We start from the raw sequence: 23,588 nt of genomic DNA on the forward strand, positions 1-23,588 counted from the left end.
AGCACTGGCTGTAAAAACCCCCCACTCCGCAGCTGGGCGCTGGGCAGTTGACAGTGGTGGGGTGGGGGAGGGGAGGAACCGGCACATGAGGGACCGTGCCATTTAATGCTCACAAGTGAGGGGACATTAGAGGCAGTGAGCGAGAGGGTGGGCTCCGGGTCAGGCCATCAGGGTTCTGTTCTTGGCCCCGCTTCTTACCCCTGCCGCCTTGGGCAAGCCACCAACCTTTCTGTGTCTCAGTTTCCTCCTCTGTGAAATGGGGATAACATGAGTCCCAACTTCAGAGAGCTGTTGTGAGGCTTATTTGAAATTTTGCCTGGGAAGTGCTTTAGAAGAGGCCTGGTAGCAGCAAGTGCTCGGTAAAACGTGGCTTCTTCCTAGCACTGTGAGTGCCCTCGGGGATCCCCTGGTGCAGAGGAGGAAATCGAGGTCCAGCGACGGCAGGTGGTGTTCCCAAAGTCGCTCAGAGCCTGAGACCCTCTGAGCTCAGACTGAGCTGGAGCTCAGAGACTTGGCACTTTGCTGTCCAGGTTGCCTTGACTCTGGCTGTCCCGGTGAGACCTGAACTCCATTTTAGGGCGGAAGGACCTCCTTGGGCCCGTGGAGGGGCAGAGGGTAAGGGGAGCGGGGAGGAGGGTACGAGCCGGTTGTGTTGCCCGCATTGTAGTCCGTCCCTGCGTCTCTCCCCAGGATGGCGAGCGGCGGTACCGAGAGGCTAGTGCCAGGAAGAAGATCCGACTGGACAGGCAAGTGTGGGTTGGGTGGAGGGAGGGGACACGGGTTCAGGGTCATCCTCCTGTTCCCCAGGCCCTGGGCGACTCGCATTTCTTCAGTGCCGCCCCTGTGCTGGGCACTGGGCTGGGCCCTTTATATCCATGCAGCCTCACTACACTTCGGTCTTCCTGGTCCATTGTACAGGCAAGGACACTGAGGACAGAGGGGTTAGGTGGCCATGGGCACACAGATAGGAATGATGGGCAGAGTGAGAACTTGAACCTGGCCGGTCTGGCCAATTCTGAATCCTTTGTTCCTTCCTTTGATTCTGATGCCTGTCGGGCAGACGAAGAAAGAAAGGTTCTGGGGCACCTGGGTGGCTCAGTTAAGTGTCTCACTCTTGATTTCAGCTCAGGTCACGATCTCACGGTTCATGAGTTCAAGCCCCGCATTGTGCTCTACACTGACAGTGCGGACCCAGCTTGGGAATCTCTCTCCCTCCCTCTCTCTCCGCCGCTCCCCCACTTGCTGTCTCTCTCTCTTTCTCTCAAAATAAATAAATAAACATTAAAAAGGAAGGTACTGAGAGGAGATACAGTTGCTCAAGATGCACAGCCAGGTGTGAATGACTCTGCTGTCAGAACACTTTACCAACCTGAAAGTGCTGGAAATGTACTGGGGTTCACCATCTGCGTTAATGGGAAAAGGGTGCATCTGTGGAGCACCTACCAGTGTCCTCATGGCGCCCTGTAAGGCAGATGTGACTCCCAGTCCCCTGTACAGAGGAGGACACAGAGGCGCAAGGGTGAAGTTGCTTTAGGCAGAGCCGACTGCTCAGTAAGGGTGGGGGCACCGAGCCTGCACCCGGCGCCCTTCCCCGCTGCCCGGTCCAGCTCCACTTGTGACCAAGTCTGGATGGTCCCAGCTGTTCTTTTCTGTTGCCCCGCTCACTAGTCTGCCTGGCCAGATAGGAGTCCCTCCCAGCCTGCTGGGCTGAGCACAGGGAGTGAAGTCTTCTGGAAGACATGGGCTCCCAAGGGACCATGGTTGTCTTTTCCCCTCTCCCAGGAAGTACATTGTGTCCTGTAAACAGACAGAAATGCCCATCTCTGTCCCCTGGGACCCTAGCAACCAGGTAAGACTTCCTGCTCTGATTGGACAGTTCTCAGGCCCAGGGTGGGGGCGGGGGGACCCTGACTCTCCCTTCTCGTCAGAGTGGGTTTGGAAGTGGTCCAGAAGGGGACAGGATATTATGTCGTGCCTCAGGACTGGTACGGTTAGCAAAGGGCTTTCCCCTGTCCCTCTGTTTGGCTGAGGGAGCCGAGGCCCTGAGAAGACGGTCACACAGTGAGTCTGCCCAAGGCTGGGCCTCCTGTCCCGAAGCCCAGGGCCCGGCACCCACCCGCCTTCAGAGTTCGATGTGCTTTCCCCCAGTCCAGCACAGCCTCAGCACAGAGCCCCTCAAGGGGAGAGCGTGAGGCTTCTCTATGTGCTCTGTCCAGGTGTACCTGAGCTACAACAACGTCTCCTCCCTGAAGATGCTCGTGACCAAGGACAACTGGGTGCTGTCCTCGGAGATCAACCAGGTAGCCGACCCCACCCACCCAGCAGAGGCGACTGATCGCAAGCAATAGAAATTCCCTCAAAGCACTCATGTCATAAGGGGATTTCTTAAAAGGATGTGGAGGAGACCGTGAAACCAACCCAGTTATAGAAACACCGCTGCTCCCACAGGACCTGGAGTGGAGAACCCACAAATCTTCCTCTGCTGCCTGCCTACCGTCTTGCCCCCAACCTCTCATCTCTGCTGCTCTCTGCCCTGCCGCTTCCTCCCTCTCTCTGCTCCTTCTTCCCTGTAGGGATGGGGACAGCGGACAAGCATGGGTTGAGGGAAAACATGAGCTTTGCCCATGCCCTGGGGAGAGTCACTTCCCCACCTGTGACATTAGGGGGTTCAGTAGGCGCCTGACTCTAAGGATCTACTCCATTGTTGCCTCAGTCATTGTTTCGTAGGATACCCTCCTGTCTACCTGTCCTGAATTCTCTCAACAGCCCATTTTCATGGGGATGGGACTGAGGTTCAGAGAGGTCGAGTCACTTTTTTTACAGTCACACAGCAAGTCAGTGGCAGCCTTGAGCTTCTAGCCCCGGTCTCCAGCATCAGAGTCAGCACCCCCGCCCCCCCGCCCCCGGCATAGGCTGGGGAGGTGGTGCAGGAACGAGGCCGCCCTCTGTCCCGTGCAGGTCCGCCTGTACACCCTGGAGGACGACAAGTTCCTCTCCTTCCACATGGAGATGCTGGTGCAGGTGGAAACAATCCAGGCCTTCCTGCTGCTCTCAGACCTGCTTCGGAGGCCCGAGTGGGACAAGCACTACCGGTGAGGGCCAAGGTGCCAGTGGGGCAGGGTGCTTTTCTCAGGCCAGTTGGGAAGGTGGGCCTTCAGGGGTGTCCTTCTGTTGAGCCATCCCCCATTATGTTTGGCCCCTACTGGGTGTCGTCAGGGCGGGCGGGCAGGAATTACAGACATGCGTTGGGTGGGTGTCAGAGTCAAGGGCGTTCTGAGCCCTCAGGGAAGGGACTGAGCCTGGAATTGGAGTTGGAGGCCTGGGTTTAAATCCTATTTCTGGCCCAACTGGCTGTGTGACCTCAGGCAAAGTCACTTCCTTTCTAGGTCTCAGTTTCCCTCTTCTTAAAATGGGTACTTGAAGTGTGGGTCATGCACCTGCACTCTGGATAGATCGGTGATTTTCAAACCATGTTCTGTGGGGTCATGTGTCCCCAAAGAAGGCTCAGGGACCACTTGGGGTGGGGGGTAGAACGCTGAGGGGGCAGGTGGGCCCCTTCCCAGACTCAGGGTAACTAAAGGAATGGCCGATTTGATGAATTCACCCAGTTTGCCAGCTCTTCTTATGGATATGTGCATGCATATGTTATTTTTGAATGTAGTGAGTTACTGAATATAAATGTTATTCCTGTGAATACATTTGTTCCCTGAATTTACTGATTCTTCAGGCGAATATTTTCTTCCTGAATTTAACCAAGGAAGAGAAATCTGTTCTTAGGAAAATAGCCAGAATTTCAGTGTTTAATATGAGAATGTTAAAGTTGAAACTGGTATTTTTTCAAATCCCTTTAAAGTCATTTTCTGTTGTGCCAACACCTTACTTTGGGGAGTTCTTTGATCATTTCTCCAATTGGCTGCTTATGAGGAGCCTGTATTCCTGAGCATCTCCATAGGGAGGGTCTGTAGGTTTGGCAAATTGATTTTTGACCAATTGCCTTCCCCTTTCAACTCCCATGTAACTCACCAGCGTGGGCCTACTTGTGGCTCTTTCTACACAGGCTTTCTGTTTAAGGTTTTGGTGCAAAAAAGGCTGTTGTTTAAAAAAAAAAAAAAAGAAAAAGCTTTGGTCTAGGTGACCCCAGGCCTGTTGGCAGTGACACTCTACAAAGCCGGGAGGTGATTTGGTGGTGGATGTTGGGGGTGTTGGGCCTACGATAGGAAGACTTCTTGGAGGAGGCAGGCTGGCGTGGGCCTTGAAGGCCAGGCCAGATCTTGACCCTTGGTGGGATTGGTGGGGAGAGTGTCCCAAGGGGAAAGGGAACCCCTAGCTGCTTCCTCCCACCCCACCGATAGCATCCTGTTCATGAGACGGCCTCTGAAGGTGAGTGAGAGAGCAGGGCAGAGAGTGGCGGGTTTGGACATGGTCGTGTGCGTTTGTGGCTGTGGGCAGGTTATTTTCTGAGTCAGCTCCTCATGTGTAGGGATACTGAGAGCACCTCCTGCATGGGCCACTGTGGATTCAAGGACACAGTGCATGGAAAGCTCTTAGAGCAATGCCTGACACATGGCAGGTGCTCACAACCAGTAAACTGTCCCACATCGGTGCGGGCGTGTGCACCTGCAGACATGTACAGACACCGTGGTGTGTGTGTGCACTGGTGGGTATCTGTGTGTCTGTGCATGTGTGTACGCTCACAGGTGTGCATGTCTTTGTTCCCATGTCTGTATGCGTGTGCATTTGCCTGTGGACGCGTCTGTGTGAGCTCCTGTGCGTGCGTGCGTGTGTGTGTGTGTGTGTGTGTGTGTTCATGTGCAGCTTGGCCTGGCCTTTCTGCCCTCCTGTGGTCCCTGCTGAGCAATGTAGGTGGTAAAGTCCCCCAGACATCTGCTCAAGAAGGCTGCGGCATGGGAAAGCCTGGGCCAGTGTGACTCCCTTGAACCCTGATCTCTGGGCCTCCCTACAGGAGCGTGGAGCTAGTGCAGCAGGTGGATGAGGATGATGCCATCTACCATGTCATCAGCCCTGCCCTTGGCAGTGACGTCAAGCCCCAGGACTTTGTGATCCTGGCCTCTCGGCGGAAGCCGTGCGACAACGGGTGGGTGTCTGCCTGCTGAGGTAGGAGGCGGGCGGGGCTTGTTAACCACCCCCCCCCCCCCCCGCCCCGGGAGGGGGCGTCAGCTTAGCCTCAGAGCTCTGCTTTCTGCCCGCTGCAGACTTCAGGCACCACTTGGCTTTTCTGGGCTGCCGTGGTCTTGCTGTGGGTAGAGTGGAGGACGAGGGGACACATCTCCCCTCTGGCCGCTTGTGCTCTAGGGCGGGGTGGCCTGTGTCCCTGGGGTGGTGAGGCTGCCTCGCCCCGGTCATGGACAGGCCCTTGCTCATGTGGCCACCTCCTTGGCCTCACCCCCTGAGGGCGCCATGTTGGCTGAAAAGTGGGAAGGCTGCCTGCCCGCTGCGTCAGGATAGTTGGCATCACTTCCGCTGGAGACAAGCACAGAAGAATGAAGCATGAAATCCCAAAGTATGTGACTCCTTCGAGTGGCTGCAGTGGAGGGGCTTTTCCAGAAGATGTACAGTAAAGCCAGGCTGGCTCCTGGCAGATTCAGGGCTGCTGACCCACAGGTGCCTCCTCTCTCTAGCCTGGTCCAGAGCCAGGCCTCGGGCCTTTAAGAGTTTATGGGCCTTAGACTCTGGTGAGAATGTCTGAGTGGAGGGGGCTCTGGAGCCGGAGCTGGGAAGAGCAGGCCCTCACCTCCTTGTGTGCCCCTCTCTGCCCTTTGTCGGCTCCAGGGACCCCTATGTCATCGCGCTGAGGTCCGTTACACTGCCCACGCACCCCGAGACACCAGCATACAGGCGCGGGGAGACCCTCTGCTCAGGCTTCTGCTTCTGGCGAGAGGGGGACCAGCTGACCAAGGTGAGGCCCGGTGTCCCCCCTCCCCCCAACAGTGCCCCCAAAGCCACATGCGTGTCCAGAGCTCAGTGCTGCAGGCTCAGTCAGTCCCATACCTGGGCCCCACCTCCCCCCCCCACCCCCCCAGCAGGCTCTCTTCTAGCTTGGGGCAGCCTAAGAGTGTCCGGGGCTGAAAACAAGCCTTCATTAAGATCTGATCTGTGCAGAGACAAGACTCCAGGGTCTCGGAGAAAGCTCTGGATGCTGAGGGCAGAGGCCTGGGTTCTGATCTAAAATTCAGCTCATTATTTATTTACTTATATACCTCTCTCGTCTGGGAAGGCTTTATACGGCTCTCAGGGCCCATAAAACTCAGCAGGGCAGCCAGGGCTAATTGAAAATGCGGGGGAGGAGGCTGAGAGCGAGCGAGGGCGGGGGTACTGCAGCTCCCCATCCTTGAGGCACCGCTGCCTTAGGACCCCAAGACTCACCCCGGCAGGGACTAGGCTGGTGTTCGCTAACTTAACACCCTTAACCTGAGGAGCTTCTCAGCACGATCCCTGGGCTTATTTCTAACTTGTTTCTACGACCCTGGAGTATCACCGTTTATCCACGCTGGGCTCTGGACACCCAGTCCCTGTCCTCCGGAACCTCCTTCATCTGCCTGAGGAGGCACATGATGACAGTGTCCTGCTTGTCAGTCCCCACAACAGAGGTCAGGGAAGCCTGCTGGAGGAAGTCACAGTGTGTCACCTTCTGCGGCCCAGGGGTGCTGGCTTGCGTTTTCTGCCTTCCCTGCCCGCCTCATGCCCACCTGGCTCCCCCCGGCCCCCCGCCCAGCCTCCCTGAGTGTGGCTTCCTGTCCTGCAGGTGTCCTACTACAACCAGGCTACCCCGGGCTTTCTCAACTATGTGACCACCAACGTGGCTGGTCTCTCTTCTGAGTTCTACACCACCGTCAAGGCTTGTGAGCAGTTCCTCTTGGACAACCGGAGCGATCTGGCCCCCAGCCTCCAGACCCTCTAGGCAACCCTCGGTGGCCACCTCCTGCCCATGCCCACTCCATCCGGTCCTCAGGGACGGGACACACGTGCAGTGCATTGAGGAAGGCAGGGGCATTTATTCCTTCCCGCCCCCTCCCCGCCCCGGGGGAAGCCTTCACCCGGGGGTCCACCTGCCCAGCACCACTGGGCGCTCAGTTCCCGCCAACGTCCGCCAGCAAGTCTTCACGGTAGCTCCGGGGCAGCCTGTAGTAGATTCGGGTCTTGTCCATAGTCCTGGCCTCCAGCAGCGCTGCCCGCACGGATGCGTAGTTGCCACCCAAAGGGCTGTGCTCCACCGTGACAGTGGCCCTGGGGGAGGCGGCCAGCAGCCTGGCCACGACTCCAGCCGTGTTCTGGCCCAGCAGTCCTGCGTGCAGCTGGAAGGACACAGGCTGCCAGAGAGCCCGGCACAGCTCCAGCATATCTTCAAGCAGCTGTTCCCTGTAGCCGCTGCCCAGCGCCTCCACGGGCCAACCCGGTGCCACTGTCACATGGGGGAAGATCTCAGCCACAGCCGTAAGCAACTCCTGGCCGGCCAGGTGGCCAGGGACTGCAAAACTGCCATGGGAGACCGTGGCCCCGATCCACACAGGCCGAGGCAGGTGGCCGAGTGTGGAGAGATGGGCCAGCATGGCCAGGGCTGGCCGGAGGGCTGAGGGCTCTGCTACGTGCAGATGGACACCCCAGTGTCCAGGACGCCCAGCGAGCTGCAGCAGGCAGGACTCCAGTGTCAGGGCGGGGCCTCCCGGGGCACGTACAATGGGCACCGGCTCCTTGGCCGCAGGCTCCTGGAGGCTAACGTTCAGCAGGATCATGCCTTCTCTGTCTGGAAGAGGCAGTGCAGACAACGGTGTCAGGAGTTGGGGTTAGGGTGGGGCGTCAGAGGCCCTTGTGAAAGGGGTGATAAAGGAGAAGCTGGTGCCCCATCTGCTGAGATCTGTTGATTGGTCCAGGCTCTGGGTGGAAGGGTTGCTTTATAAATGTGCCCGGGGCTCATAAGGATGACGTGATCAGCTGCTAGCTCAGCTCTTGGCCTTTGAGCCCTGGGGCCTGTGCCTGCCTCTCCTGCAGCAGATATAGGTCAGGGCTCAAGGGCACTGAAGGCTAGGAGTCCCGTGCTCTTGATAGCCCTGTACTCCCCCACCGTGGCATCCAGCCCGTTGCCACGGTAACAGAGGCCCTAGGTTCCTATCCCAAGCACAGGAACCCCCCACAGTTTATCTGGGAGCACAAGGGCTACAGGCAGACCTTACCTGGGAGGCTAACCATTGCTGTTCTCCCGTTGCCCTGGATGTCCGGAACCAGCCACTCCACGCTCAGACCGTCTCCCCCGGGGGGCTGGAGAAGAGGGATCAGGCTGCCTCCCGTGTAGTAAATTCGCTTACGCGTGGCATTCGCTGTGGGACCCCAAATTGCCAAGGTGAAGTGGCCACCATTCACGGAGTGCCTTCTGTGCACTGTGTCTACGCGCATTCTAAGCCTCACAGCAACCCGCCAGGCTTGCTTGCTCCAGTGGCGTCCACTGGAGATTATAAGAGACTTACCCAAGGTCCCACAGCCAACAAGCAGAGTTGCTGGGGTGGGAACCTGATGGAGCCCCAAGCTGGAATTCCCCCTCCCCTCCCCTAGATGGCGCCTGTGCAGGAATGTTGAGAACCCGATGGGTTCCCTTTGGGATGGCTTAACTGCAGGCTCTCCTAGGTTCAGGGTCAAGGGAATGAGGGGTCTGGACAAGGGAACAGGTAGCATCTGGGCCACTGATTAGTGGGTACAGTGAGGGGGGGCAGTCTCTGAGGAACTATGCTGTAAGGGAAAAGTACATGGGGTTTGGAATTTGCTGGGTTCCAATCTAAGCTGTGCTATGTACAAGCAAATGACTGTGTAGATTACTTAACTGCTCTGGACCTCAGTTTCCCTCTCCGTAAAACAGAATCACGGCTTCCTGGATATGAGGCTTGCCTAGCATACCATACCAAGGTCTGGCACACGATAGGTGCTTGGAAGGATTCCTTGACCCCGTTAGACCCAGAATTTTCCTCTTCCGATGCCTCGCCCCTCCAGCTCTGCTCCAGTGTCCACCAAATGCTGCTCTGTGCAGAATCCAGCCCCCCCCCCCCCGCCCCCCGCCCCTTCCTGCCCGCCCACACCCTTCCCTACCGGCCAGCTGCTTGAACTGCGACAGGACAGGCTCGAAGAGGTCATAGTAGACTTGGTGAGAGGCACTGTTGTCTCGGACATAGAGGAGATCATCCACTGACACGGGGTCCGAGGCGCCCTGCCACAGCGTCAGGCTGTACCTGGGGCCCAGAGAGCCAGCTCAGCACCTGCCTGGGCCCAGCAAGGTTCTCATCCCCACTCCTGTGCTCAGAACTGGACCCTAGCTAGGCAGGAATAGAGCATCTGGCCTCCAGCTTCCCACCAGCCCCTCCTCCCTGAGAACTACCTCCTCCTCAGGGGCAGAAGGAGCCACAGGGCTTCACGAATGGAGAGCAAAAGCAGAGACTGAGAAGGACGGAGGGGATGGCCCGCCCTGCCTCCTCACTGGGAATGTCTATTTCTGGTCCTGTCTTAGGGAAGGGACAAGGACAGAAAGGGGTGGATACAGGGCCGTGGGGGAGAAGTTAGGTGTGGAGGGGGAAGGAGACAGCCTTGAGACTCCTGTGGGAAGTGGCTGAGGAAGGTGGGGCTGGGCAGCTAGGAGCGGACTGCAGGAGTACAGATGGGGGGTCCCTCAATTCCTGCAGGACCATCCTGGGCAGAAGCTGCAGGTGCAGGCTGTGCAGGGCACAGCTGGCTCCCATGGGCAGAAGACTTTTCATTAGGTAGATGTTATCCACCAGTGGACTGGCTGCCCCAAATGGTAGTGAGCAGCCTGTCACCAGAGGTATACAAGCAAAACCAGGGCCGTAGTAGAAGATGTGAGCACCAGCGGGTATTAGACAAATGTGTTTAAGTGTCTGGAGGCATCAATGCCTGGGCGTGGGTTTGGTGGGTCAGGGGTTAAGGCAGGGGCCTGGGAGTTTTCACCTCTGAGATTGGCCCAGCAGCCAGCTGAAGTGGGGCCAGGCAGCCCGCACCATGACAGCCCGCACGGGGAAGGTGACCTTCTGTGGCAGTGCTCCCACCAGTCCCTGCATCTTTTCCACCATGGCTCTGGTGTATGTTCTGTTCGGGAACAGGGGCACATAGAGGGTGGTCCAACCTGGAGACAGGGTGGCCTCAGGATAGTTCTCCTGGACCAAGGCCAGAAACCTGCAGAGAAATCAGAGACACTGGTCTTTGAGAGCCTTGCTGTCCCCTTCCCCATCTCCTGGGATCCCGTCACCGTGCTAGGAAGTGACAAGGCCCGGTGAATATAGAATATAAGGACAGAAGCAGAGTCCTGAAGAACATAAGTGACTTATTTAGGTCCTATAAATAAGGCACGGACTTTGGAGTCAGGGGTTCTAGGTTCCAGGTTCAGGTCCTGACTCTGTAACCTTGGGCAGCTCACTCAACCTCTTTGATTCTCAAAGATGGCGTCCCTTTTGGGAGGGCAGGGCCTCTGAAGCATCCCCATCTGGACCGGGGAGACAAGCCAGGGCCCCCCGATGTGGGAATTTGGATTCTGCCAGCTGTAAGTCTCTGAAGCTTCAGATTTTATTTTTAAATTTCATTTAAACTTTGCCCTGATAGAAATTTTAATAGAGAAATAACATGACCCTCTCCTCCCTAAACTAGTGAGTGAAATCGACACTCCAAGAAGATGAGCCATATTTATCTTGGGGCCACTGACTGCATTGTCCCAACTGCTGCTTTCCAAATGCATCTCAGTTTGAGAATCACAATAAACACTGGATGGATGGATTGTTGGCTGGCTGGCTGGCTGGACAGATGGACAGATGGATGTTAGAATCAGAAAGGCCTGGCTTTGAATCTTTGCTTTGCAATCATTAGAGTTAGGCCAGTCGTGTAACTTCAACGAGATTGTTCTTCTGTTAATAAAATGAAAATAATAGCACCTACCTCATTCTCTTGATAACTCAAGTGCCTTTTGAAACAGGGGCTGGGCACATAATAAACATTCAACAAATTGAGTCTTGATTACTGGTCAGCTTTCTCTTCTGCAAAATGGCGGGAGATACTCCTAACTTGGTGTTGCTATGTAAAGGTCAAATTGGACACACTCTCTTCTTTTGGGTGGCCCTTCACTATAAACTGTGGAGCACTATGCAGCTGGTGCTGGTGGCGGTGCCGGGATTTCAGGGGGGATGGGGAAGGAGTTAGCACTTTTAGACTTTTTTCTAGCAGGCCAAGCCCTGCCTTGGTCACTGGGGATACAGAAAGGACTGGGGCCTGTCTGCCCTCCAGGAGTCCACAGTGTAGTAGGGGCTGTAACCCTGTCATCGGTAGTGACAGCCCAATGAAATCAGGGCTGTGTTAGGAGGGAAGTGTGGAGGAAGGTTCTCAGCAGCCTGGGATGTCAGGGTCGTTTTTGGAGGAGGTCATGACGGGGCCTAGCTTCATCAGGGAATGGGGGAAAAGGCAGAGAGAACAGCACGTGCAAAGGCTCAGAGGTCAGATGACAGGGTGTGTCTGGAGGTAAACTCAGTAAATGTGCCCCGAGCACTTTCTGTGCCAGATGTTGAAGGAAGCGGGCTGGATGCAGCTGGGGCAGAGAGGTGAACACTCACCGTGTGGCATTGACCTCGATTGAGATGGGCACATTGGGGCCCCTCAGGATGTCGGCATTGATCCACACGGGTCTTCGGACTCTCCCGTCCTCTGTGAGCCGCCGCAGGAGGGCCAGGGAGGGGCCCACAGCCTTGAGGCTCTTGAAATCCAGTTTGATGCCTGTGGGGAGGGGGCCAAGAACTTGGGGAAATGGCCTCTCGCGCTCAGGGCAGAAGGAACCGGCAGACTTGACTTCCTGGAGCAGCGAGAGCAGGTATGGTTGGTGTGTGTGTGTGTGTGTGTGTGTGTGTGTGTGTGTTTGGGGCTGGGAGCGGGAGGAGGAGAGAAGCCAGGCACCAGATTCCAGCTGGGTGAAAAAAGGGCTTTCAAACAGGCAGAGCTAACCCAGAGGAAGGACCCGCCTCCGGGGAATGAGCTTCTGCCCCCGCCCCTGGGGGAGAGGGGGAGGAAACAGAGGCTTGGACTTGGGCTGGTGTAGGGGTTGTCAAGCATCTGATGAAAAGAGACCATGGTTCTTGGAAAGGGCAGGCGTGGAGGGTCCTGAGCCACCTGAGCCTGTGCGGGGGAGTCACTTAGCCTGCAGGGAGGGGTGTTTGAGTAGAGGAGGGCAATCAAGGTAGATGAAGGGCCCCTGTGAACACAGGCCTGTCCGCTCAGGCAGCCGGGGGCCGGCGATGAAGAGAACTGCAGGGGCGAGGCTGGGAACTGGGAGAGGGGTGTGGAAAGCCAGGCCAAGGAGATGACGCTTTGCCCGAGGACAGTGGGGAGCCATGCAGGGCTAAAGAGGGGAGTGGCATGACAAAATGGGCATTTTGGAAATCTCACTCAGATGTGCCTGGTGGCTGCGGTGGAGGGAAGACTAGAGCGGCTGAGTCTGGGACGGCATGTGGTGAAGGGGTGAAGGACGTGGGGGGAGGTGTGAGGGGGATGCCTTGATGCCTAGATTCAGATGGCAATTGGCACAGGGACCTGGGAGGGAAGGGCAGAGTTGGGCTCTGAACAGGCTATACCCAATTTGGAGGATTCAGGAGGGAGCAACCTGAACGTGTTTGGCATTTTGCCACCCCCCACCTCACCTGGAATTCTCTGGGCCACTAGGGCCGGAAAGCTCAGACAAGGAGCCAGGGGAGGACCCGAGAGCTGGGGAGCTGGGGAGGGGCTGAGAGAGTCCTCACCCTTCTGTGAAGAAGCCAGCACGGCCTCCAGCCACTGCTGCAGGGTGTTGTCGCTGTAGATGGCTGGGGGGTGCGCCATGACGGGGACTCCTGTCTCATTGACCGTGTTGAGTCCTTCTATGGTGACGTCTGCCTCCAGGACCATGGCGTTGCCTGGGCAAGAGGCACAACTCGATCAGTTCCTTAAAAAAAATTTTTTTTCCCGTCACCAAAGCATCATGCATTTATCAAAGAACATTTGGAAAATACAGAAAAGCAGGAAGAAAAAATTCATCCACATTTCCATCATAGTTCACCTTCGGATGTATTTTCTTCCATTTTTGCCGACATATGGTCTTTATACAATTGAGACCATACTACACTTGTAATTTTTGATCTTTTTCTTTCAGTATTACGGCATCTTCACAATCTTCTATGTCTTATTAAAAAAGAAAAATGGTTGGGGCGCCTGGGTGGCGCAGTCGGTTGAGCGTCCGACTTCAGCCAGGTCACGATCTCGCGGTCCGTGAGTTCGAGCCCCGCGTCAGGCTCTGGGCTGATGGCTCGGAGCCTGGAGCCTGTTTCTGATTCTGTGTCTCCCTCTCTCTCTGCCCCTCCCCCGTTCGTCCTCTGTCTCTCTCTGTCCCAAAAATAAATAAAAACGTTGAAAAGAAAAAAAAAAAAAGAAAAAAGGCTACAAAAACTCTGGTTGTGGGTGCTCACCACGATTTAGTTAACCACCTCTTATTCCTGAGACATTTTGGTAGTTTTTAATTTTTTGCTAACAAATGATGCCTATTTTTATCCTGACTTTTGAATTATTTCTAATCCCTACTTGTGGAACTTGAGGTAGGGCCATGAAGGGTCATTTTTAAAGTGTAAATTATGGGGGTGCCTGGGTGGCTCCGTTGGTTAAGCATCCAACTTTTGATTTTGGCTCAGGTCATGATCTCGTGGTTTGTGGCATTGAACCCCGCATCGGGCTCTATGCTGTTGGTGAGGAGCCTGCTTGGGATTTTCTCTCTCTCTGTCTCTCTCTGCCCCTCCCCTACTCATGCTCTCTCTCTCTCTGTCTCTCAGAAAGTACATAAGTAGGGGCACCTGGGTGGCTCAGTCAGTTAAGCGTCTGACTTCAGCTCAGGTCATGATCTCACAGTCCGTGAGTTCGAGCCCCACGTCGGGCTCTGTGCTGACAGCTCAGAGCCTGGAGCCTGCTTCGGATTCTGTGTCTCCCTCTCTCTCTGCCCCTCCCCTGCTCATGCTCTGTCTCTGTCTCAAAAATAAAAACATTAAAAAAAAATTAAAAAAGTAAATAAGTCAACATTAAAAAAACTAAGTCCGTATTATCACATCACCATCTAGAAAAGTTGTTCTGATTCATATTCCCACCTGAGGTACGTAAGCTTGCCCATCTCCTTGCACCCTTAACAGCACGGAGCATTGTTCTTTTCAGTTTTCAATTTCAATTTTTAAAACCCTGTCCTCCAGAGTTCAACCTAGGAGAGAGTTAAGGCCTTCCCAACGGAAGCAGACCGGGAAGACCCTGCCAGGGTCACTCGGCATTTGGGGTGTGCAGTGGAGGGAGGGAGGGGTCACGTTCAGCTCTGCAGCATAACAGACACTTGGCATCAGCAGGGGCCCTTTCTCCTGGTTTGCACTCACAACCTCCTGACCTCTCACCTCTAGCCTGGCTCCCCTTGAAGTGCATTCTCTACACACAGCAACTAGAGTGAGTGTTCTAAACATGTACGTACCTGATCACGTCACTTCCTATAAAAAACAACCAAACAACAGCCCCACCCGTTGCCCTTAGGATCAAATCCAAACTCCTTACCATAGCCCTTGTGGTCCTGCATGGCCAGGCTTAGGCCCTGACAAAATTTCCAAGCTCACCTTGAGTCCCCCTCTCCCTGATCTCTAGGTTCCAGCCCCTCCAGCTTCTGCAACATTAACGTGCACACAAATCACGCAGGCACTCTTAAAATTCAAGTTCTGGGGGAGCCTGGGTGGCTCGGTCCGTTAGGCATCTGACTCTTGATTTCAGCTCAGATCATGGTCCCGTAGTATGTGAGATCGAGCCCCACATGGGGCTCTTCACTGACAGCGTGGAGCCTGCTTGAGATTCTCTCTCTGCCCCTCCTCTGTGCGTGTGCTCTCTGTCTCTCAGACTAAAGAAATAAACATTTAAAAAATATATTAAAAAAAATTCAAGTTCCGAGCAGTGGGATCAGGGGTGGGACTGAGGTACTGCATATCTAACCATCTCCCTAGCCATGCCCATGCCCTTGGTCCATGGACCACACTTTGAGTAGTGCTAAGGCTCGAATTTGTTGTGTGCTCCCATCTCTGGGCTCTTGCTCATGGTTGTTGCCTTGGCAACACTCTTTCCTCTGCAGCTTTACTAGGCCACCTTCTGCTCATGTGTTAGTGTTGGCTTAAAATATCACTTCCTCAGGGAGGCCGTGCCTGAACCCCATGCCCAGTCTGACTTAGTCACCTGCTTCTGTGCTACTTTTTTGAGTGCCTGGCCCCATGTAATTGCTCACTTAGCATCAACCTTCCTGATTGTAGGCACCAGGGAGCAGGGTCCAGGTCTGAATTGAACATCACTTGAATGTCTGGTGCCTAGTTGGTATCAGGCCTAAAAAAACAAAACAAAACAAAACAAAACAAAACAAAACAAAAAAACCAAAAAAACCCCAAAAACACAAAGAACAAAAAACCAAAAAACAACAACAAAGAGCTTCACAAATGGTTGTTGAATGATGAACAACAGAGTGAATTAATGATAGAAAAGTCAAGATCGATAAACCCAGGTCCAGAAAGGTTAAAGAAACAGCTTGGCCAAAGTCAGGATTTTTGCAGATTTCTCTAGAATCTAGGTGCCTGGATTTCCAGGAGGGGAAGGAAGGTGAGTGCCAGGCTGTCCCTGGCAGCCAGCTGGGCATTTCACATCATCGCATTTCATCCTGTTATAGATCCTACTTCTAGAGTGTGGGACTCCCTGTTGGCAAGGTGGGGATGAGCCTCCCCAGGCCATGAAAATAGGACATAGGTGTTCACGCACGTTGTTACACTGCAAAGGGCTTTATGAAGGCGGCCTTCATTTTGATGAGCACAAATTTCTTTCTCATCTTAACTTTTGGTTAAGATGCAGAGAGGGGGGCGGGGCAGGGGGGGGCGCCTGGGTGGCTCAGTCGGTTAAATGTCCTACTTCAGCTCAGGTCACGATCTTGTGGTTTGTGAGCCCCGCGTCGGGCTCTGTGCTGACAGCTCAGAGCCTGGAGCCTGCTTCAGATCCTGTGTCTTCCTCTCTCTCTGCCCCTCCCCCGCTCACGCTCTGTCTCTCTCTCAAAAATAAGCATTAAAAAAATTTTTAAAAAAGACGCAGAGAGAGGGGTCCAAAAGGCTTGGGCCTCGGTGAGGCCCAGAGAAGCCAGGCCAGAACCGGGTGGGGGTGCAGGTAAGAGGGTAGCTCATGAGAATGGATGCGTAGCTGTCTCCTTCCCCATCCAGTGGGGGCCGGTGCCAGTCTCGGGGAGGCAGGGTGCATCAAAAGCCATCTCTGAGCCCTGGTGACCTTCTGATGCTGCCTCCCTTAAGGCGCTGTGAGCCCGTTGGAGACAAGGTCACGTCTTACTCATTTCTCAACCTTCCCCTGGAGATCGACCCAGAGCAAGGGCCCAGCCGCACACTCAGTGAATTGGACTGAAGACCGGCAGAAAGTACATTCTGGACCTAACCTGCCTCCTTGGGATTGCCACCTAGACCCAGCTTCTTCCTCAAAAAAGCCTTCTGTCTTGTCTTGCCCTCGAGATGCTGAATCTGGGGGGCCGCCGTGTTCGGGCGGGGTATGAGGAAGGGACAAGTGAGGAGGGAGGGAGGGCTGTCTCCTGAGGGGACAGGAAGCTCCCGAGGCCTCCCCCCATTCCACCCCACGTGCCAGGAAGGCTCTACACAGCACAGCCAGGCAGGACAGCACCCCGGCCGAGCGGGCAGGCTCTGGACCCAGATTGCGGCCTACTGGTCCCAGCGCTCCTGTTTGCAGTCTGTTAACTCTGGCAGGTTACTGGACTTCTCTGGGCCTCCTTTTCCTCACTCACAAGAATTATTATTTAATGGAGATAGCCTTGGTTAGGCATTCACCGAGTGTTAATCATTATTCACGTGGAGGAGCTCACGGAACTAGAGTGACCGTACCTCCCCCTTTGCCTGAGATAGTCGGGTGCATTTCTGTTGTCTCCGCACAATTTTCTTTTTCGTTCTTGCTTATTTTTATTATTTATTTTGAGAGAGAGAGAGTGTGTGTGTGTGTGTGTGTGTGTGTGCACAAGTGGGGGGAGAGGCAGAGAGAAGGAGAGACGGAACCCCAAGCGGCTCCGTGCCATGAGTGCAGAGCCTGATGTGGGGCTCAGACTCACAAACCGTGAAATCGGGACCTGAGCTGAGATCAAGAGTCAGACGCTTAACTGGCTGTGCCACCCAGGTGCCCCATGTGGTCTCCGCATAATTTTCGGTAATGATTTCTTTCGCTATCGGAAGTGCCCTGGTTCGGATGACAAATGAGACGGAAATTCTACCAATCCGTACTCTGCAGAGGGAAAAAGTGAACTGCGGACAGGTGACGTCACCTGTCCCAAATCACTCTGCCAGCAGGGGGCCAAGGTAAGACTTGAACCTGGTTCCGTCTGCCTCCCAGATCTTGGCTCTGGCCCCTCCTCTCCACATGGAAGTCATGTCCAAGATGATTTCACCAGCCTAACCTTGCCCCTGGGTCCCACTCGGTCCCCACCCCAGCTGTGGCACCACCCTTCTCCTAGAAGCCTACTCCGGGGCTCTGGAAGGACCCTCCGGGAGAAAACTGGGCCTGGGGTTCTCTCCGGCCCCCCCGAAGCTATGCTAAGCCTCCCTGCTGCTTGCTATTGGGCACTGCCTGGTTGGAGTCATCGGCTTTCTTCTTGGCCAAAGTCCTGCTATAGTGGGGTCGGATCGCTTGTCTGCTACCCCAGGGCCGCTGACTGGTTGCCATAATCAGCCTGAACTGGAGACTCAGGGGCATTACACAATTTGCCCAGGTTTTCACAGCTTCTTTTTGATAGCACTGGGCCTCAAACTCACATATCTTCTGGCTTCCACAGGCTAGGCAGGGACAGCTGTCAGCTGGCAGGTGGTGGAGGGGGCAGCTGGGACGGAGGGCAGGACATGATGACTTTGGAATCACACATCTGGTTCTCACCACAATGCCGCCTCGTAGGTGGTGCTGTCTCATCCCCACCTCTGCTCTCCCCCCACCTCCTCCACCCCCGCCTGCCCCAGTCCTGGCAGCCAGACTTACTGCTTAGGGCAGCCCCCATCTCCTTCTGGCTGTTGGCAGCGTGGTACCAGGTGACCAGCAGGCCATCTCGTTCGCTGATCTGGCCGAGGCTCTGAAGGTAGTCCAGCATGTCTGCGTCCGGGCGGCAGGCAGCTTCCTGCTCACAGCCTGGCATGAAGCCCAAGGGGTCCGTTAGCATCGGTTCTCGCCTCTGCCCAGGACTCCTGTCCGTTCATCCCACTGACCCTCCCTGGGCTCCCAGGGTGTGTCCGGCTCTCCATCTGACAGTGAGACAGGGGGTCCCGGGGCCATCAGCGCTCTGCTCGAGAGAAATGTGTGGGCTCCTGGGCACAAGGAGACCCCAAAGCAGCCTAGGCAGTCAGGACGTTCACAGAGGAGGGAACTTTTAAGGGGGCCTTGAGGTTGGGTGCAAATGGGATAGGAAAGGGGGACTGGGTTGTTCCTGACAGAACAGTATAAGCAAAGGCTGGGCCCGAGGAAAGAGGGTGGTCACCTAGAGGAATAACCACTGGCTTGCGGGGGACGTGGTGTGGGCAGCATTGGAAAGGGGCACTGTGATCAGGTTGTGAATGGCCATGAACGGCAGCAAAGGGGTTGGCTGTGTGCTGAGGGCAGCGAGGGGGTTTGTATTTAGCAAGATCTCACGGGCTACAGAGTGAGCGCTGGCTGGAGAGAGCAGGCTGCAGACAGAGGCCGTCTGCAGGCAAGCCGAGGCAGGGGTCAAGGACCCCGGAGGCCGGGGTGCCCAGTGGGCAGGGAGGGTAGAGGGGGTACAGGGTAGAAGCCAGGTGCTGTGGCTACAGACACAAGGCAGAAGCGGGAGTGGAGGCTGCCCCCCAGTTTCCGCGGGAAGGGAAGGGGAAATGGGCATGGGGGGAGTACGAAGTGAGCTCTGTCTTCTGAGTCTGAGATGCCCACATCATCTTCAAACGAGAAGGCCCATTCAGGGGCCCAGGAGGGAGGTCTGGGCCGGGTGGGCAATGGGAGCCTGGTGGAGGAGGAGGGGAAAGTTGATGGGGCCTTCTGCGGGGGACAGAGTCTCAGTGGGGGACGTGGGATGGGAGAGGAGGCTGTCAGAGTGGGCGACGGGGAAGCCAAGCAGGTGACACGACAGGGAGGCCCCTACCTGGCCGGGTGCGTTGCTGCAGCACGAAGCTCAGGACCATCCCAAAGGCGAAAACCAGAACCACACTGGCACTGCCGACGAGGGCCCACTTGGTCTGCCGGCTGGAGCACCACTTCTTACACGCCATGATGATCCTGTCTGTGGGATGCCTCCCAGCTCCTCAGGCCCAGAGTCCCCGGAGGCTCCCTGTAGCTAGGATCCCGGGGGAGGCAGGAGCCCCATGCGGCATCCACTTCTCCACGGAGACACTCCAGCTCCCGCAGGTCAGGAACGTCTAGGTGCAGAGACCGCCCCTGAGGCTCCTCCTCCCTCCTTCCCCTCCTCCTCTTTCCACACCCTCCCAGGATCTTAACGAATCCAGCAGAAAGTCCTAACACCTCCACCACAAACTTTGAGCCCTTCAAGAGACCAGAAAAGGTTGGACCAAGCCCCCGTCCCCTGCCTTTCTGTTCCTGCCTGGGAGTCGGGCTACTGCCCACTCGACCTTGCTTTCCTGGAGATCGGAGCAGGAGTCTTCCCCTGTGCAAAAGGTGGCAGCTGGATCGTTCCTTTCCGTATTCTGCCCTGCCCCAGGAAGTCACCAAGGTCAGGCAAGGGTTGATGACAAGGACAAATTAGATGTGCCCGAGGCATATGAACTTTCCTTCCATCCCAGATTGTGGTTGACAGATTATCTACCTGAGAAGCTGATAGGCTTGGCGTGCTGGCCTAGGTTACACAAGCCACTCCTGGGGCAGTGAGTCCACAGGGAAGGGGCTGAGTCACCACCTCGCTCTGAGGGTGTCCTGGGGGCCCCTGGCGTGGGAAGTAAGTTAGAGACTGTCCCTACATCAGGGGCCCTGGAATTTAAATGAGTCCAAGAATCACCTGTAAGGTACACAGGGACTTTGGTTTACAGAGGCTCACAGAGAAATCTATCAGGGCCACTGGTAGACTGACTGATTCAGAAGCACACGCACGTGTGCGTGTGTGTGTGTGCGTGTGTGTGTGTGTGCCTGTTAAGACTATCTAGAATGATGAATGATGCCCAGGTGGGACGATGGAGGGAATCCGGGTGGTGCGGAGCATGTCGGGAGGGAGTTTGGTTCAGATCTCGTGGGGTCATGGGTCATCGCTGAGGAGCTACCCAGGAGGACCCCAGACACGGAGGCCTGGGGCTTGGGACCAAAGATGAAGGTGAGAGCATCATTTCCTGCCCAACCACAAAGCGAGAAGGGTCTTTCCAGCCAGCACACTGTGTGTTGCTCGTCATTCTTGGGAAAGATGCCAGTCAGCTCTGAGCTTCCCTACCTCTCTTGGCTCTGAGGTTTCTGCAGGCTGCCTCTCGGAGGAAGAGGGACCTTATCCAGCTGTGGCTTTCTGGTAGGCGGAACAGCTCTGAAATGGACACCAGGCTGCAAAGGACCCCCCTATGACACTTCACACGAGACAGATAACCAATTGGTTGCTGAGCCCCGCTCCGTGTGCGGCACTGTGCCAGGCTCTGCGGACCCCCCCGTGACATATTGTAGGAGAGAAGAAACCAAGGGGTGTCAGGAGGCTCTAGCGTCTCGTATGTAGAGCAGCCATTCTAGGGCTGGTGCTGAAGGAGGGGGGTTCAAGCCTGTAAGGATGTCAGACCTGGCAAGCGCCAATGGCAGGGCCCCCAAGGGGAGCAAGATGGGTCAGGGAGGCACGGGGGGGATTCGGAGCACAGAGGAGGAAGCCAGTCTCCTGGGTGGGGCAGGTGGCCTTCAGAAGAGGCATGGCCTGAGCTGACCTGGAGAATCATGGGGACAGGAACTAGGGGAGGATGTTCCAGACAAAGGGGAGTGTGCAAAATCGTGTGGGAGAGGCCTTGCTTGGGGACACGGGCAGTGCAATGTGACTGGATCACCAGGTGGGAGTGGGGGTGCTCAGGGAGATGGGCCTGGGGGGTGAGAGGCCTGGGTCACCCTGAGAAAGAGCCTGGCCCCAACCTGCACAGGGTGGGGAACCTTCACCTATGGGAAAGCAGGAGAGACTTGCTTGGCTTTGCATTTTGGAGGGTGATTCTGGAAGTCGGTATTGAGAAATGGCTGGGGGAAGTTCCAACTATCCCTAACACCTGGGCTGTCTGCTTTAGCACCGCCTCCCTCAGCCGTGTGACTTCCCCCACTACACCACTCCGAAGGACAAAAGGCTCACTAAGGTGTGAACCCCAGCCTTTGTTACCTGGGTCACTTTGATACATTGCAGACCCCAAACAAGAGGGTGTTAGGAAGCAGCAACATTTCAGATGGGGAGCAGGTGTCTTTTGGAAGGAGGCTCCGCCCACTGGCCCAGAGAGGTCCCCCCCAGCTTTCCCTGAGGCTGCCCCTCCTCCCCTCCTTCCCCAGGGGAGCTCATCAGAATGTGGGGAAATGGAAATACAGCCTTGAGGTTCCCCAGCTAGGAAGAATGACTGATTGTTCCTGAATCCAGCTCACGAATGTTCAACTCGCACTAGCTGGGGCCCGCTGGACTTTGGGGAGAACAACGTGGACGCTGCTTCTGAGGCGTTTAGAATCCAGTTGCCGTGTTAAGGACGCGGGAGCAGAGAGAAGGCCCCTGGCCAAGACAAAGCTGTCTGGAAAGCTCCCTGAGGGAGCCGGTGGTTGATCTGGACTTCGAAGGGTGGGTAGGATCACTGAGAGACCAAATGAAAGCTTATGATCTTCCCCCTTATAGAAGTGATATAAGAAAGATGTTGGAAAATTCAGAAACATGGAAAAAGGAAATTATTTGGAAATGAACAGTGAGATCCACTAACCAGCTGTAATTTGTCTTCATTTTGTTGAAGCTCCTTCCAGTCTTTTCAATGCACACTTATTATTAGTATTTTTGCTTTGTTTCGCCTTTTCTAGTGGGCGTATTCGTTTTCTATTGCTGCTGTAACAGCATGGGGCAGGGAGGGAGGCAAGAGAGGCCAGGGTAAGAATAAGACCCATTTCTGCGGCAAACACCTTCTTCTGCAAAGACCTTGGGTACCAGCTCTGGGCCAGGCCTTGGGTGCCAGGCAAGCAAAGATGAAAAGACATCATCTCTGTCCTTAAAACATCCTCACTATAATGAGGGAAATAAGCAAGTGACTAGAAATCTACAGCATGCTGTCATAGGTGTTCTGAGCTATGCTGCAAGAGTAGAGGAGAAAGCCTTAACCCAGCTGTGGGGAGGGCATCATGGAGGGCTTCCTGGAGATGATACCGCTTGCATTCTGACAAACAGGTAGGAGTTATACAGGTGAAGTGGGGAGGAACTATCCGCAGAAAAGGGCGCCCCCAGAAAAAGAAAGACGAACACAGCTTTCTCGACAGAAGAAAAGGCACTTTGCGTCCTCAGCCATCTTGTGAAAGAATGTAAGAACAAACAGCCGCCTCCAGGTCAGGACCTAGCCTCACCATATTCGGAAGTGAGGACTGACCTGATGCACATTCTGAGTTCTCTCCGCAGGATCTAAACCCCTCTGAACACTGAGATACCGGACCCACCGGAGCCGGAGAATCGATGATGCTGACCCTTGCAGGTTCTCGAGATTTTGACCTGGACTCAGTCACCATCAGATGACTTTTGCCCCGGTGCCATGCTGTATTCCCCATTACACAAACCCTTCATGGATTCCTTAGCTGAAGAGCTCCGCGATTTTGTTGGTTGAGGAGACACTGCTTTGGGAAAGGTCCCTGGTGTCCTCCTTCTCTTGTGGCAGATAAAACCCTTCCTTTTCCTATTCTTTGCCTTGGCTGTGTCGTTGGGCTCAACACCAAGAGGTGAACCCAGTCTGGGGCAACAGAATGGAAGAGAAAGGAGACTCCAGATGGAGGGAGCATCGTGAGAAAAGGCACCGAGGCAGGGACCATTACCGTGAGTTCGGAGATACCACCGTGTTGCTAAAGCAGAAACTGTGGAGGAGGAGACGGTGGGAGATGAGACCGGGTAGCAATCCGAGCAGTGTAATGAGCTAGACACGCTAGTGGACAAACCTCCCGTGAAAACAGCTTAAATGCTGGATGAAATAGAATAATCTTTTAAAGTGTATCTCTAAGCTGATGAAAAATGACACACAAACAGGAACAGGAGCTCTAAGAGGCAAGCAGCTGTGAAGGCTGACTTTTGTCCCGAGGAATTTGGCCAACCCCTGGTGATGCAGAGTTTCCACTCTGGTGGCTGTACAGATGGGGTGACAAGGGATAAAGCCTAGGGCCCCCTCCAAAGCGAGGATTTTAGTAAGATACATGAAAATGGAATCCAAAGGCTGCACTCTGGGTAAGGGTGCACCAAAACTGGTGGGTTTGGCCTTTGGTGGGTTAAAAATATTCCTCTGGGGGCTCCGGGCTGGCTGAGTCAGCAGAGCGTGCGACTCTTGATC

At 55.2% G+C, this 23,588-nt stretch overlaps 2 protein-coding genes across 8 annotated transcripts in view; one reads left to right on the top strand and one right to left on the bottom strand.

Annotated features, from left to right (window-relative positions):
• ACOT11 (acyl-CoA thioesterase 11) overlaps window positions 1–11,012 on the top strand; it is a 68,387-nt gene extending 57,375 nt beyond the window's left edge. For 6 of the 7 annotated variants that reach the window (XM_019837066.3, XM_045035887.1, XM_023258731.2 and 3 more), the window contains 7 exons: window positions 691–746; window positions 1,783–1,849; window positions 2,217–2,300; window positions 2,959–3,092; window positions 4,964–5,095; window positions 5,791–5,917; window positions 6,764–11,012. In XM_019837066.3, the coding sequence (XP_019692625.1) occupies window positions 691–746; window positions 1,783–1,849; window positions 2,217–2,300; window positions 2,959–3,092; window positions 4,964–5,095; window positions 5,791–5,917; window positions 6,764–6,919 (756 nt within the window). In that variant the 3' untranslated portion in view covers window positions 6,920–11,012. The remainder of the gene's footprint in view (window positions 1–690; window positions 747–1,782; window positions 1,850–2,216; window positions 2,301–2,958; window positions 3,093–4,963; window positions 5,096–5,790; window positions 5,918–6,763) is intronic. The other variant, XR_006584291.1, reaches the window with a different exon arrangement.
• Window positions 6,990–19,512, bottom strand: FAM151A (family with sequence similarity 151 member A). The gene is made up of 8 exons (XM_011284975.4): window positions 19,226–19,512; window positions 18,100–18,246; window positions 12,786–12,938; window positions 11,610–11,769; window positions 9,964–10,188; window positions 9,094–9,233; window positions 8,190–8,333; window positions 6,990–7,762 (listed from the first exon to the last, which is right to left on the bottom strand). Exons 1-8 carry the CDS (start codon window positions 19,350–19,352, stop codon window positions 7,089–7,091), a joined length of 1,770 nt encoding a protein of 589 aa, XP_011283277.1. The 5' UTR covers window positions 19,353–19,512; the 3' UTR covers window positions 6,990–7,088.
• Window positions 19,513–23,588: the final 4,076 nt, after the last annotated feature.

Source organism: Felis catus, chromosome C1 (assembly GCF_018350175.1).
Source record: "Felis catus isolate Fca126 chromosome C1, F.catus_Fca126_mat1.0, whole genome shotgun sequence".
In the NCBI taxonomy this organism is placed as follows: Eukaryota; Metazoa; Chordata; class Mammalia; order Carnivora; family Felidae; genus Felis; species Felis catus.